Source organism: Nelusetta ayraudi, unplaced genomic scaffold (assembly GCF_046127955.1).
Source record: "Nelusetta ayraudi isolate G7.1 ecotype Tasmania unplaced genomic scaffold, CSIRO-AGI_Nayr_v1 ptg000135l, whole genome shotgun sequence".
In the NCBI taxonomy this organism is placed as follows: Eukaryota; Metazoa; Chordata; class Actinopteri; order Tetraodontiformes; family Monacanthidae; genus Nelusetta; species Nelusetta ayraudi.
In genome coordinates this window covers 8,275,691-8,290,436 of record NW_027466185.1, presented here as the reverse complement: position 1 = coordinate 8,290,436, position 14,746 = coordinate 8,275,691, and the positions used below count along the sequence as shown (strand labels likewise).

At 43.7% G+C, this 14,746-nt stretch overlaps 2 protein-coding genes across 3 annotated transcripts; one reads left to right on the top strand and one right to left on the bottom strand.

Annotated features, from left to right (window-relative positions):
- The first annotated feature begins 1,841 nt into the window (after window positions 1–1,841).
- Window positions 1,842–4,857, top strand: LOC142905222 (G1/S-specific cyclin-E2-like). 2 transcript variants are annotated; one of them, XM_076051787.1, is made up of 11 exons: window positions 1,842–1,870; window positions 1,949–1,997; window positions 2,106–2,156; window positions 2,346–2,458; window positions 2,527–2,662; window positions 2,796–2,942; window positions 3,070–3,165; window positions 3,274–3,408; window positions 3,628–3,739; window positions 3,833–3,990; window positions 4,252–4,857. In XM_076051787.1, exons 1-11 carry the CDS (start codon window positions 1,857–1,859, stop codon window positions 4,327–4,329), a joined length of 1,089 nt encoding a protein of 362 aa, XP_075907902.1. In that variant the 5' UTR covers window positions 1,842–1,856; the 3' UTR covers window positions 4,330–4,857. The 2 variants fall into 2 exon arrangements, with proteins under 2 accessions (XP_075907902.1, XP_075907901.1); XM_076051786.1 differs by having other exon boundaries at window positions 1,949–2,000.
- ints8 (integrator complex subunit 8) lies at window positions 4,787–13,505 on the bottom strand. Its single transcript, XM_076051785.1, has 28 exons — window positions 13,356–13,505; window positions 12,719–12,857; window positions 12,352–12,526; window positions 12,042–12,182; window positions 11,882–11,953; window positions 11,724–11,775; window positions 11,448–11,627; window positions 11,215–11,322; window positions 10,955–11,104; window positions 10,764–10,864; window positions 10,285–10,426; window positions 9,448–9,518; window positions 9,186–9,361; window positions 8,135–8,265; window positions 7,895–8,005; window positions 7,548–7,752; window positions 7,269–7,390; window positions 6,943–7,127; window positions 6,815–6,848; window positions 6,678–6,737; window positions 6,509–6,570; window positions 6,292–6,410; window positions 5,989–6,092; window positions 5,730–5,780; window positions 5,539–5,612; window positions 5,370–5,434; window positions 5,229–5,272; window positions 4,787–5,005 (listed from the first exon to the last, which is right to left on the bottom strand). Exons 2-28 carry the CDS (start codon window positions 12,849–12,851, stop codon window positions 4,889–4,891), a joined length of 2,985 nt encoding a protein of 994 aa, XP_075907900.1. The 5' UTR covers window positions 12,852–12,857; window positions 13,356–13,505; the 3' UTR covers window positions 4,787–4,888.
- Between the last annotated feature and the right edge of the window lie 1,241 nt (window positions 13,506–14,746).

Here is a 14,746-nt window from a genome sequence, read left to right as displayed (position 1 = left end):
GTTTCATCCATTGGCTCCGGTCTGTTTCTTCGTTCCCACACTCCACTCCCATCTCTTGCGTATTTCGCCGTCTTTCGGAAATGCATGAAAACTAATACTCGAATTAAATTTAGCTAAGGTAGAACACAACGGGAGGCAGCAAAGTTCGGCTGTTTTGAGCTGGACGATATGAATGCGGAAGTGCTTTTCACGACGAAGTCAAGCAGTACGTCGACTTAATTACGTTTTCTCTTTATCAAAAGACAACAAAAACCGTAATTTGTAAACATTTTAACCTTTTCTTGTAAACCGTACCTACACCATCAGCTGTTTGATGCTGTGATTCCTTTGTTTTATGTTGAAGACCTACAATTTTGCCAAGTTTGCCCATTATTATACTTTTGAATTGAAGATTTTCATTTCTGTAAACTTTGCAAATCATGAATAAAGTGTTTTGTTTGTTTGTTTGTTTGTTTGTTTGTTTGTTTGTTTTTTTTGCGGGCGTATATTAATGCATTAGTTTATTTTCGCAGCCATAATCTGACAGCTCCATGCTTTGTTTACATCCTGGTTATGGAGCACGCGCTCGACTGAACTCGCACTCCTATTGGTTGTTTTGTACTGTAACCCCGCCCACAGCCGTCTGGCCGGAAAATACAAGTGACAGACAGGAGGACAATGTAAAATAAAAACAATATAATAAGTTAGCGTATGAATCCTGACAAGTTATCTTTGTTTGCTGTTACATATTTTTTTTCTACTTCCTAAGTCAAACAAAAGCTTTAATATACATTCACTCTTTTTCGGGAAATAATCATTAAAATTGTCTTTCTTATTTGTCTCTTCTGTTTTACTTTAACTGTTCACAAAAGCCAGGGAATGAAAGTGTTACAGTGAAAATGTATCGCGCAAATAGTGGGAAAATTATGACAATTTACAACCTTCCGGTTAAATTAATTAGGGTGGAGATTATACACATGCGCGAAGTGACGCAACCGTATTAAATTGGCGCGAGCGCCAAAGAGAAACTCGTTCAATTTGGGCTCGGAACCGAGGAAGGTAAGCCTGTCGGAAATATTAGCCATTATATTTCTACAAGTTTCTCTTGTTCGCTGATACATTTGCGCTTTGCCGACGGCTTCAAACATTGTGTGTGTGCGTGCACGTTCTTAGCTAGAATTGAAGTATCATGTATTGTTTTCCTGGTACATTTATGAAATCGATGCGAGGCTAGTGCTCAGCCAAATCAGTAGTGCTTGTAATATAACAAAAGCCTCGTCGCACATTACGTCTAATATACAGAATATACACACAGTGGCTGATGGTGTAGAACGTTGCAAAAACTTCTCTTTGCACTGAACCCGCAGATGAGTGACTTTTCGGGGCGACATGAAGTGTGGAACCCAAGTTACTTTGTCATTGTTGCTTTGCACAAAATGTCCTCCCCGGGTCTTTGTGTCGCTTGATAAGGAGACGCTTTAAATTCGGATGGGTTTCTATTTGTGTGTGTGCTTGGTTCATGGTTGATGTGCGTTGTTTTGCCGCTAGCTAAATGTCTTGAGGTTTTGGAGGCTTGAAGCGTATCAAAGTATAGTTTAGGCAGGTACAGTTTTCGCGGGAGCGGATGGCTTTGTCCGCGAGCCCTGTTACACACATAGAAGATGATATTAGAAAAAAAAAAAAAAAAAAAGCTTACGTGGTCAGTGCTGTACAACAAATTGAAAGGATCAAATAACAATTATTCGGTAAGTATATTTCGCAAGATCAGATAGGACAAGTTCGCTTCAGCCGGTTGCTTACTTCCTGTTTTCGTTCAACTAGAGCTAAAGGTTTTCTCTTGAAATTCTTTTGCAGGAAAAAAAAAAACTACAATAGTCATGACGAGACGACGGTAGGTACCCCCTTTGGTGTCTTAATTAATAATTGGAATTATTAATAATAAATAATGTGAATGAATTTGATTTTGCAGCGGTCGCTCGAAGAAAAGATGCGAAGAGGCTGCGAGAAGGCAGTTAAAGGTGGTAAGAGACCTGGAATTCTTTACACTCTTGATGTGAATTAATGTTTTAAATGGTTCGAAATCCGCAGTTTCTAAATCTTCCCGGTTGAACGCTCTCTTCCTCCAGCAAAGCAACAAGAAAAGGGTCCGTCCACTGTCAAAGCTGCGGACTGAGAAGGTATGTCCCCCTTTTTTTTTTCTTGTTGGTGCTTTTGCCTTCCAGAGGTTTGGTTTTTGGGAAAAACAAGGTCGCCACAATATTCTCCAACTTGTGTCCTGTGTATTTACTGAATTTGGGATCAGTAACCTACACCTATTCTATAACTGTGCCTGCAATCATCATCATACCCCCGCCCCCCCTTTTCAGACCCAGTTGGTACGACAAGGTGTCCACCAGGCCTCCCTTGTCATTGAGACTTCTGACAAGGCCGTTGAGGCGGAGTGTCGTGAAGCTCACCAGTCGCCTCTGCTTCCTTTCAGGTGATTATCGCAAAGCAGATGCGTCGTGTCAGTCTTGGGGTCGCTATTAAAATATTTGGATCCGACAGGTGGGGCTCTCCACGAGAGGCTCGCGCAAAGATAATCGTCGAGGAGCAGAGCTACAAACGGAGTAAAAGCTTTGTACAAAAGCACCCACGTTTACAGCCTAACATGAGATCAGTGCTCCTGGACTGGTTGATCGAGGTACGTCTGCAATTGTCCTGATTTCACGTTGCAGATACGTGAATATAATTGTTTCTCCTGAAATCCTGAATCCAAAGTTCTTTCCATCTTCATTGTTCTGCTAATTATTATTATTTATTTATTTTAAAACAAGGTGAGCGATGCCTACACTCTTCACCGGCAGACGTTCTACCTGGCTCAAGACTACTTTGATCGGTTCATGCTGACCCAAACCGATGTAGAGAAGGGCATGCTGCAGCTCATTGGGATAACTTGTCTGTTTATAGCATCAAAGGTGGTGGTGAGTGAGATGAGAAGTGAAACCTGTAACACAAACAACTTTGATACCTAAGGAAACTTTTTCTTGCAGCGAGACCGGTCATGAAATTTTTATGAACGCTTCAAATTTTAATTTCCACTTCCTGCAGGAAGCTTCTCAGCCAAAGCTCTCTCAGATGGCCTATGTAACTTCAGGAACGTATTATGAAGAGGAGATCCTTCAAATGGAGTTAATTATTTTAAAGGTAAGACAAATTTTGCCACAATGATGCATTTTCCTAATTTTTTAAATTATAATTGTGTCACTTTTTTTTTTTTTTTTAATGAGTGTATTCAATCTTTTCATATTGCAGGCATTGGGGTGGAATCTCTGTCCAAAGACGGCCATTTCCTGGCTGACGCTCTACCTCCAGTCGGCATTGATGAAGAAACGGTCTGATGTGCTGGAGCCGCAGCTTCCGCAGGATGTTTTTTTGCAAATGACATGTGTAGGTCTTTAACCTTGTTTAAGCAAACACAATGACCAAAAACGCCAAAGCTGAGTCTGAGTATCGAGTACCAGAAGTGTCTGCTTGTACCCGGCGAAGAGTCACTTGGTTAAATCACCAAGATGCCAATTTACACCTATACAATATTGACGACACTAACTATTATTTGTGTTGGCTGTAGTCTGTTTCATGAGTTGCAATGTTTCTGCTTTATCTCAGCTTCTGGACCTCTGCATGCTTCACATGAACTCTCTGGACTTCCAGTATAATGTGCTGGCTGCCTCCGTACTCTCTCATTTTGTTCAACAGGAAACGGTTGAAAAAGTTTCAGGTAAGAGTTTCTAAATTGATTCTGTAAAGTTGCAAACTTGCACAATGGGGTCATGCTTTCCAGTGTAAATTAAGACTGCTGTGCCTGTTTCAGGGCTGTCAAAAGACGCTATCCAGCTGTGTCTGAACTGGATGACGCCCTTCGCAGAAGTGGCAGGCTTGTTGGGCGTTCCAAAGCTGAGAGAGTTTGAGCGGGTTAAGGCTGAAGACAAGCACAACATACAGACACACACGGACTACTTGACCATGTTGGTCAGTATCTTCTCTTTTTTTATGGCTTTCTTGTGTGTGTGTGTTTTTATTTTATTTTTTTAATTAACTTGCTAAAGTGCATTTCCACTGTCAGGCAAAACGACACTGTTTTTAGGAAGTTCAGCCCTTTCCCGAGAATTTTAACCTTGTCCCCAAAGTCTAATGACAGTCTGACACAAAAGCAGGAAAATTCTGCAGTCATTTTACCTGTCAATGTGATTTCAATCTTGGTCTGACTCTCAACTTGTGTTTCTTTTTTAGGAGTGTGCCAGTAAAAAGGAGGTTTTCAGCCACTTTCCTACTCCCCCTAACAGCACTGAGAAGCAGAACACACACTGATTTCTTCAGGTTTTGGCATGAGGAGAAAAGAGGAAAAAAATGTAACTTGGATGCTGAAGCTTGTCTCAACTGCTCAAGCGAAATCTCACTGGATTCATTTTTAAAGCTATGTAGCCTAAAACATTTGAACCCTTTTTAAATCTTGACCAAAGTTTTTTTTTTTATATTCATGATTTTTAGGTGTTTTAGCAACCAGGTGCTATAATTTAAGTTTTTGTTTATTGAAAACTGATTGCTGTAAATTAGTCTCATTTCTAAGAAATGTTTAAGAAAAGATGTGCAACTATTAACTCCAGTTGCACATTATGCGTACAGCTGAATTAAACATCTCAGCATTACTTCTGGGTCAGTTTAAAATGGGGGCATTTTGAAATGGGTTTCCATCAACTGATGAAAGCCATTTCACATCACACTTTCACAGTATTTTCTTTTTTTCTGCAACTTGAAATGATCAGAATTGTAAAAGTAATGAATTGTATTTATTTTGAAATGTACTCTATTTTCTACCATTAAAAAAAAAATAAACTATCCAACCCCTCCAAAAGTCTCACACGTAGCCCTAGAAATACAGCTTGGCCATCGTCTGCAGGAATTTCTTCTTTCGTTTTTGTGCAGCCAGCTGCAGCACTTCCTCTGGGTTGCTTGTGTTCAGCTCCGTCTGGCCGATGGCTTTCATCTGAGGACCAAACACAATGTTACTAAATGATGGTAATATTTAGAACCCATTGAGAAGTAACAGAAAAAGTGAGGTTTTTTTTTTTTTTGTACGTTTTAAAGTCCAGTGTGAAGGTTGGGGGTGGGGCACTCGAAATACTATGATCTCATGTCAAGAAGCTACTTTCAATTAATATTTAAAAAATTGCAATTTTTAGTAGAAATCAAATTGTAGTAGATCTTACAGCAATTTGTCTCTTCTCAGTTTCTCCTCGTTTGTGGTGAATATCTGAGTTCAGTTGAGGAACACAGACATTACAAGTTAGGACTTGTACATTTACTCAGTTCTTCTGCATCACTGAAGGATGAGATCTTTTCAAGGATACGAGTGAGGTACTCCAGAATGGTCACATCCCAGATGTAATCATAGAACGAGTCCATGGCATCGTGACTGAAATTAAATTGAAAAGTTTTTTTTTGTTTAAATATACAGCAAATATGTACAATATGCAGTAATCAAGGTAGGTCATGCATATGCTATGTACTGTACTGAACCTGTTCTGTTCTTGAAGAGCTTTAAAAGCTGTCATGTAATCCACCTCGCGGAGAAACTGGCAGAGAATTGCAACCTAAAGACAGCAGGAAACAACTTGGTCTGAGAAAATATCACGAGTGGACAGTTATGTCAGAAAAACCAAGAGTCACATCAGAGTAAATCTTAGGATAATATGCTATTTGGGACAAACCTGTGTGTGACAGTTCATCATAGAACAGCACTTGATCATCCTCTTCAGGACCTGGAAACAAGAGTTTCCTATTAGAAGATTCATCCATCTAAATGTCAGCAAGAAGTAAAGAAGCTTGACCTTCATCGACAATGCAGTGAGTTCTGCCTTAAAATCAAATGTACACACAATGCAAGTGGTTGTGATTTAAATTTATTAAGACACTATTTCCAACAACCGCTCTTTTCCAGCGGTTGGTGTGTGGAGAAAGGCAACCTGCCTGCTCGGTGTAGACATCAGGGGGAACAGCTTTGGTGAAAAAGTCTGAGCAAACGGCTCCAGCCTGAAGGTAAAGGTTGAGCGCAGCCGAATACTGATTGGTCACTGTAAATAGAGCCAGAGTGTTTGGATTACTGTGAATGCATATACTCTTCAATGAATCAAAATACCCCTGAAGTCCGTGATTTAGCACAACACTAAAAAAACATTGCAGTGGAAATACTGAAATGTTCATCATCATCCACATCAGGGGCTGAAACAATAGAATTTTCCCCTTTAGTAAAAATCCCTCCTTCATCCTCACCAAAGTAGATGTCAGCCTGTGTGATGAGCCACGACTGGTTGTTGGCGTTGAGCGTCAGAGCGTAGGACACCAGCTCTTTGACGGTGACAGCAACAGCTTCCACGTCCACTGCCTGGATGCTGCTCCGCGCAAATCAACATGTAAGTGTTGTACACAAAATTTCAATTTACTGAAATAAATAAATAAAAATAAATAAGATCACACAAAACAATCTTACTTTGGAAGGGTGGAAGGCCAGATGGAAAGGTGTTCCGCCGTCACTTCATTTACAATGTCGTCCTGTAGAAAGACACAGTTTGCTACTCGTTCATCCTCCTTTTTAACTCTTTGCAAAGTCCGTCTAGCGCAAGTAACGTGCCAGCTTCTGTCGTGTCAGTGTGTCGTACCCGCACGATGCTGTGGAGCCTCACGAACAGTGAAATGAGGGTCGTCAGCACCAGAGGTTCCTGTGAGATGTGGCAAAAGCGAGCTTAAAAACATATCACCCAAGGTTAAAATACAAGTTCCTTCTTGGGGCACTGACCCGAAGTTTCTTGATGAAAGTGATGAATTTGCTCCTGAGTGGGTGAGACGTGGAAAAAAAAGTAGCGGAATGAGCAACATGACCCATTTGGTCTCAGATTCTCTACAGCGGCGGTGGCGGCAGCGTACCGGTAAAGGATGCCCATGGACGACTCCCTGTGTTTGATGAGTCCCACCCGGCCGTCGCTGTTCCTCTTGTGCTGGATGGACACGCTGCAGATCTGCACCACCACCTCCCAAAGCTCCTTGGCCGTGCGCCGGCTCTCTTTCGGACCCGGGAGCTCCTTGCAGGTGGAGGCCAGGAGCTGCCCAAGCTGTCGGAGAGAAGCAGAGGCACGGATTTGATGAGATTTGGCCTCCAACAGCCGCCGTTGAAAACTGCCTCAGATTTGTGACCAATCAGCAATAACGTGATTATTGGACAGGACGGAGCAGATTTTTATTATTGTTTTTACCTTGATGTAGGGGTTGTTCATGACCAGGGACGGAGGCACTTGCAAAGTCAGGTAATCGTTCTCCCTCCAGTTCAACATGAAGGCGACGCACTCCTCCCCGACCACCTGACGCAAAGGCACATCTGCACGCCAGCAAACACATCAGCCACGTTTGAACGAGACAATTCCAGAAACCGCACGGCAACCACCCACAAAACCTGGAGTGGCTCGATGGTCAAGACGTGCAAAATGTTTTGTCGTTTTGATTCTTTCGACGCGCCGGCAAACTTCTGGTCTCACCGTGGATCCTCATCTCCAGGTAGCCTCGGACCCTGCTGACCAAATCGGGGGGCGGCCGCTCTTTGCTGCCCTCGGCCGCCATCGTCTCGTGCGCCCGGACCTCCAGCAGCAGCATCTCGTTCAGCATCACCTGCCTGAGCTTGGGCGAGAACTCGGTGACGAGCTCCAGGCAGGCCGAGAAGAGCTGCCGCGCGTGGACAAAGTCCTGAGCAAACAGGGGGAGGAAACCATTTTTTTTTAAAAAAAAATGTATTTCCACCTCTGGGACACATCGCAAACAAACTCGGTGAAACATTTTCAGGTTTCATTTTGTTTTAATGAGGCAGCTGTGTTGCTTTAATGCACACCTTAACTGATATACAGTGGAGTCCTTTGGCCATGAGGATGTAAACCAGGTCCTTGGTCAGGTTGTCTTTGATGGCCAGGATTACATTAATGTAATCAAAAGGTACTTCCCACTGCACAAAAACAAACGGCACTATACATTTCATTCAACAGATCTTGGACTTTTTTTGTCTCACATGCATAAATCAAAATGTGTAAATCCCGTCCACGGCTGTGCATGCGTCAGCTCATTGACCTCTGACCTTGCTGTTGATCCTCCAGAAAGGTCGCTCGGCCATGCCGTGCAGTTCGATCAAGGTCTGCCTGATTCTCCGGGGCTCCAGCAAGAGGATAAGCTGCTGCTCCAGCTGTCCGATGTTCACGCTGGCTGAAGCTGGTGAGGGAAACCAAGACCACCACCAGATCACTTTCTGAAGGATTGCATTGTTTCTCTTTTTTTGTCATTTACTTTTTATTGTACATTTTATTATTGTACATAACAAACAAACAATGAACGTATAGACCTTTAGACAAATGCAGTCACAGGGGAAGTAAAAATGCACAAAAAGAGACTGGTGAACACCTCCTGCCAATAAAGTAAGCCATAAAAGCAAAAGTGAGGTAAAGAGATAAGTAAAGACATACGGCATATCCAAGTGTATTAGCGCTAATCTGGTCAGAGGTTACCTGAAGTCTGGTCTGATGGTAGAGGTGTATGTGATCCATTTTAGCCAGTTTTCAGTCAATACCTCCTTTTGTGCTCTTAGGTTAAAAGTAATTCTTTCCATCACAAAGATCCTGTGCACAGCATCAACGCACTCATCTACAGTCGACAAGGTGCCTCCCTCTTCAGCCACTTCTTGGCTGTGGACTTGTTGCAAGCTACCAGTAATATTCTCAGCAAATGTATATCTTTGTTACTCCACTCCCTTTCCTCCAGATCAACTCGATACAACAAATTCAAACGTACAGTTGTTTTTGTTGACAACACGTATATGTACCCAAAATGGGGTTGAAACAGGGCGACTCCAAAAACATGTGATAATGATTTTGCCTCTTTGCTTCCATTTCAATTTCTTTATTTTTACAAAAAGGGACAAAGTATATTAATTGGACATTTTCTTGCGAAAGTAAATATACCCGAGTTAGCTGAGGGCTGGTTTCCATCGGTAGTCCCTTTGCCAGATGTTAATAGACGATTCAATAAAAATACACAACATCTCCAGCATTCTGGCTAATTGGAGTATGTGGTGTTTTTGTTGATAAGAGGATTGTACTGTTTTCCAACTGAGCGCAAACAAAACAAAATCTCACCGGGAATGTCGTAGAAGGAGGGCAGAGGCTTGGCGCTGAGATTGATGGTGGCCGACCTCTTCCTCATCTGCTCCACCAGCAGCTTCCGCTCCTCTTCCTTCAGCAGCTCCATGAAGAGCTTGTGAGACGACACCACGAACAGCAGAGGGAGCTCCTCCAGGCCTTCGCACAGCATCCTGCCGCGCAGACGACAAGTTGGCGTTAGGTGTGAGGAGGACATTCCACCGTTTCTTAACCGAGATTGTGCTTTCGATGCACTCACTTCATGAAGGTGGCCATGTTTTTCCTGGACGTCTCAAACTGACGATCCTTTTCCAGTGAAAGTGTGCAAACCTGCACGAGGGAGAAGTGTCGGTTTCAAATCAGACGTGTGTTCTGCATGTCCTGAAGTTTAGTTTTTTTTCTCAATATACTTCCTTGATACTGTGGATATTTAATATTCAAGTTGTCTATTCTCAGATGTGTGGGAAAGTGATTGGTTGGTGTCACACTGGCTGTGTCTCAATTCAGGGTCTGCACCCTTCGAAACGAGCGTCCTCCGTCTGAAGGAAGCGTCCACCCAGGACCCGGCCGAGAAGGACAAACCAAACCCTGCCTCCCCGTAACCACACGGGACGGTCTAGCCTTCGGAGTATTTCCTGGTTGCGTCACCACCGTTCCCTCCTGCTGGCCAACCCCGGAAGTGACGTTTTTATAGCATCAAGCTAACCATTGGTTCGCCATCTAACAATGTCGTTCGATATTCAAATAAATAGAAACCCGATGTTAAAACTGCATATTTTATGTGGAATTTCAATACTTAAATTCATATGAAGTGTCTTTACCAGTACATGCAGCTAATTTCAGCTGACTTCCCAGGAGGACAGAAGGACGCGAAGGATAGTAGCGGTGCATCCTTGGAATCGGCAAAAGGTAGGGCGCATTTTCGAGGGCGCATTTGGAGCGTCCTTCGGACTTTTGGGAATTGGGACAAGCCTTCGCGCAGTGCTATGACGCAACTTCCTTTCAAATGCATACTCCGAAGGGTGCAGACCCTGAATTGAGACACAGCCACAGCCACTCCGATTTAAGATGGTTTCCTGTGTTGGCGCCAACATACCTCCAAAATAAAGTCCACCATTCTTTTATTGGGCTTGAGAAGCAGCTGCTGAAACCGAACACTCAGCACTTCCCCTTCCAAAGCGTCTCGCACGGCGTTACAGATGCACAGCTTGTGGCAAACCTCATCCAGACCCGACTCTCTGCAAGTGGAAAGATGGAGGGGAGACAAAGGGAGTTTTTGCATTATGATGCATGTTCAAACGGTAAATGGAGTGCACAGACATGGCGCTCTCCAGCACCTTAGCGGTACCCTAAGGCGCTTTACCGCGGCCTCTCATTCACACACACATTCATGCACCAATGGGTGGCTGCTGCCATGTAAGGCGCTGCAAATTGGGGATGAGTGTCTTACCCAAGGACACTTGGGCATGTGGAAAGCTGGAGCCAGGATTTGTACCGCCAACCCTTCCATCGTTGGATGACCCCCGCCCACCTCTACCAACTCTGCTTTCCAGTTCATTTTTGCTGTGAGCTCACCCTTGTTGGACTTTGTAAAGGAACTCTCGGAGGACGGAGCGTCTGAAGTGGCTGGGCAAACTGCGGGACACGTTGTCCCTGATGAAGGCCTCGATGACGGCCTGTCAGAGAAAAGGACTTTACATTACATTTATCAGCAATTTATGGACTTGGACTTGGTTTGGCAAATTAAATGGGGCCCGTGCTCTGACCGGGTAATTGCGCGTCCTAATCAGGCTGTTGATCTGATTGTAGTGCGTCGTCTGGGAGTCGGAGTCTCGGTCCTCAGTCAGAGACTTGCAGGCATTCCAGTAGCCAGCCAGACGTTTCTCATCTAGATGAACGTGCACGGTGGAGTCCAGCTGAAACAGCGGGAGAGACGGCAGAGCTCTGCAATGTTTTTCGGGCTTAAACATTTTTATGATACAATTTTGTTTAGAATAAAAAAAAAAAGAAAAGATAACAAAGATACCTTCTTTAACAGGTCCCTTGTTTGCCTGAAGTGATCCCGGGCTTTCTGGTAGGCAGCCTGATCAGTGCAGCCTTGCTGGAAGAAGATACCTCCCACATCGTAATGTACCTGAATTAAAAAAATAAATACAAATCCAAAACAATTTTCCTACATTCCAGATGTGAAGTCTTGTGACTAGAACACAATTGTACTTTTCTGAACTCTTTAGTTCCATCACCTCTGCCTCCACTAACCTGACAGTGCAACTCGTCTGCGCTGATGCGAAGCCCCGCAGTCGACGACTCCGTCTCTCCGTTGGCAGCGGCGTCAGCGGCCAGCAGGTCCAGAGTCCTGACCGTGTGGACGTAGAAATCCTTCTTCAGCTGCAGAGCTCCTTCCAGGACGCTGATGGAGTCGCTCGCCTGCTCTTTCAGCTGCAAACGCCGCGTTTAAGTGCCGGGAAGAGGAATGGAATTGTTCAGGCAAATGAATTGTATTACTTCAGATTTGTGTGTAAGAACTCCACTCACCACACCAAGGATATTTTCTGTCATCTCTTTTTCCTGTTGCAAAACACTTAACCTAAGAGGGGACACAAATCAATCACTCAGTCATGTCACTCGCACGAAAAATGAGCACAAAATTCCTCCCGTTTATACGAATGCATTTTATCAAAAAGAAAATTTACATGTTCATCTGGTGAGGTCCCGGTTTGTTCTGTTTCTCTGGGAAGCTGCTCAGTACAATGGTTCGAATGGCCCTTTACAAAAGACAGAAAGGTTTCACTCTAAAAATTCATTATATTTCTACTTTTCTTCTACTGTTTCACATAAAAATTCACCACTTACCATCGATTGTATATGACAACAGCCATGGCTGTTGTCGGAGGCAGAGTGGACAGGTCCAGATCCACATGTTTGACACCAGGCGGCACTTTGCTCACACACAGGAGCTCGTTCAGTAACATATTTAAGACTGGAATGGTTAAACTGGTGGGGGGAGAAGTAGTATGTTGTGAAGTGGTGCAATTAAAAAATAAAAAAATCAGCAAAATAATTGCTGAGACCTTTAAAGATATGATTTTCTTGTCTTCGTGTCAAGACAAGAAGATTTACTTGATTATTAACTAAATAAAGTTACTCACACACAAACACTTACCCTTTCTCAAGAACATCCAGATCCCACTTTAAGTGAGCCGCTACTTTCAGTGCCAGCAGCTTCAGGGTGTGATTCCTGCGGTTTTCTGCTGGTGGCTGGACCTGGTTCTGCTCATTTACTGAGGGCTTGGATGCCTGCTCCAGAAACTGGATGATCAGCTGCACTGGTGTAGGGTCTAAGAAATGACAGTCACAAGAGTTATTAACAATAACAAGCATTCCAAATTACAATTCCCACCATTACAATTACAAAAAGTGTATTTCTTGATTTTATTTGTTTATTTGAAAATATGAGAGATATTTTTGATGAACCGCGCAGAACAAATCCACCAGCGGGTGTTGCGGATGATGAGAAACAACAGGCTGACCTGGGTATGTCTTCTGCAGGTGTTTTTCCAACAGGCTGCTGTCCAAGAGGAACTCGAACCACGACGTCTGCAGAGGCGTGCTGGGCCGACTGCTGGTCACAGCAGCGACCCGGTCTGCTGCCTCCGCACTCATCCTCCCCTGGCAGAGGATGACAAACATGAGCAAAACACCCAGCGCCTCAACAGATTCGACGGAGATCAACAGCTCAGGTAAAAGATAAAGGAATGAGTCCTGGAACGAAAAGTCGTTCATTATGAGAAGTGACTGGACAAGCCCAACCAAACTGTGCTTTCAAGATGAAGTCGCTACTTGTGATATAATTGCAACTCCCTGTGCATTTGTTTATGTTCACTGATGGGACCCTGCAGTTACAAAGTTGTTAGAGAAGCGTAAAAACCTCTACTATGTATCCAGGCTGTACATTGTTGACATTTATCTTTATCAATAGTTCCGTGGTGACGCCTCCTTTCATTGACAAAAACTAAATATTATAACATGGCTTGTTTCACATATATTTTTTTATCTTCTGCCTGTAGCAGGAACTACACATGCGCTGAATGGCAGCGCTAATTTTCTTTTAGCCACCCTGCTAAACTCTGAATTCTGGCGGAAACGCCTGTAGAATTATAATCTTACCTTTAGTGGCCGAAAACAGGACTGAAAACCGTGACAAAAATGTCACAAAGATGTCCCGGTTAAATTACCCATCGGGTATTGAAACGGAACGCAACACTGGCGTGTTGATCCTCACATAATGCATTCTGTGCTTGTCCATCCCTCAAGGCACACTTCCGGTTCCGCCGGGTCCCCAAGTAGACACGCAGTGCGCCATGATTGCGCATATTTAAGCTCCGCGCAGTCGTTAATTGGGGAAGGTGAAATGTTAAAATTCAGCGCGGAACTGATTTTAGGTGTCAATACACTTTTCAGCAGACTACCGTGCCCTAAGTAAGTGGCATCGCAAAAGGATGATTTGTCGCGTTTATTGCGCATCCATTGTATTAGCTGTTGTTGTCCTGTCAACAACACAAAAATAAAACTACTGCAGCTGAAATAAGTCAATGACGAACAAACAAAGTTGTCAGACGAGTCACAAAACCCGTCCCAAACACTTCCCTGCAAGTTATTGCTAATACTCCACTAGAGGGAGGCATTGCAGCACAACCAGCCTCGTCGCTTCTCATTAAACATCTGAGGGCAGACGTTGCAATATCTGCATAGACTCACACATTGGTACACTTGGGGGGGGGGGGGGTCACTCAGATGATTGATCTTGACTGAAATCACACGCAATAAAAGCCTGCGTTTGATTTCAACTGTTAAAAAAAGAATGAAAGAAGAAAAAAAAAAACATCACTGTGCAAAATGTGTCCCGTTCTGAGCATCTTGATTAATCCGACCACCACTCCCTTGCTTTGTAAAGAACACACGCCACCTTGTCATAGTTCACACACGCTGCCTTGGTTTAACCCACCCAAACAGACGGCTGAAAGTGGGGGGAAAAACAAGGTGTCTCGCTGTTTTAGTCAGAATCAGATAAAAACCTCACAGACCTTTAGCTGAAATTGAGAGAAAAGAACAAAAAGATAAGAGCAGAAGAAAGGAGCTGTGCAAACACACGGCGCACAGCTCCGTGTGTTTGCCGAGAGAAAAAGACCTTCCTTTTCTTTTTCTCTCTTTTTTGCCGGGGCTCTGCAAATTGTTAAAGTGGTCCCCGGAATCAAACGTCGCCGCACGCTGTTTCGATCAAAGGGGGGCTCCTTAGATTTGTGTTATTTGTAGAAAAAAACTGATGTTGGAGGAAAAAACAAGTTTTAAAAGGCGTGTTGCAACATCGGCCAGCAGGAGGCACCACCACACAGTCACCCACCTGGCAGCCAAGGCAACCGGTAAACAACTCGAAGGACGTGGTGTGGTGGTGAAATTGGTTTGCGTGCAGAGAACGGAGCAGAAACAAGATATTGTCAATCTTTTTCTCGTTATTCGCCATTCTTGACGCGGAATTTGTCAAAGCCTTACATCACATG

What these genes read in the sequence shown, in the direction of transcription:
- LOC142905222 (XM_076051786.1), top strand. An exon ending in CAAAGCTGCGGACTGAGAAG is followed by an intron (nt 2,157 to 2,345) that starts GTATGTCCCCCT and finishes CCCCCTTTTCAG; the next exon opens with ACCCAGTTGGTACGACAAGG. An exon ending in CGGACTACTTGACCATGTTG is followed by an intron (nt 3,991 to 4,251) that starts GTCAGTATCTTC and finishes TTTCTTTTTTAG; the next exon opens with GAGTGTGCCAGTAAAAAGGA.
- ints8 (XM_076051785.1), bottom strand. Translation starts at nt 12,851, where the DNA reads ATGAGTGCGGAGGCAGCAGACCGGGTCGCTGCTGTGACCAGCAGTCGG. An exon ending in CCTGCAGAAGACATACCCAG is followed by an intron (nt 12,527 to 12,718) that starts GTCAGCCTGTTG and finishes GTCATTTCTTAG; the next exon opens with ACCCTACACCAGTGCAGCTG. An exon ending in CTGGATGTTCTTGAGAAAGG is followed by an intron (nt 12,183 to 12,351) that starts GTAAGTGTTTGT and finishes TCCCCCCACCAG; the next exon opens with TTTAACCATTCCAGTCTTAA.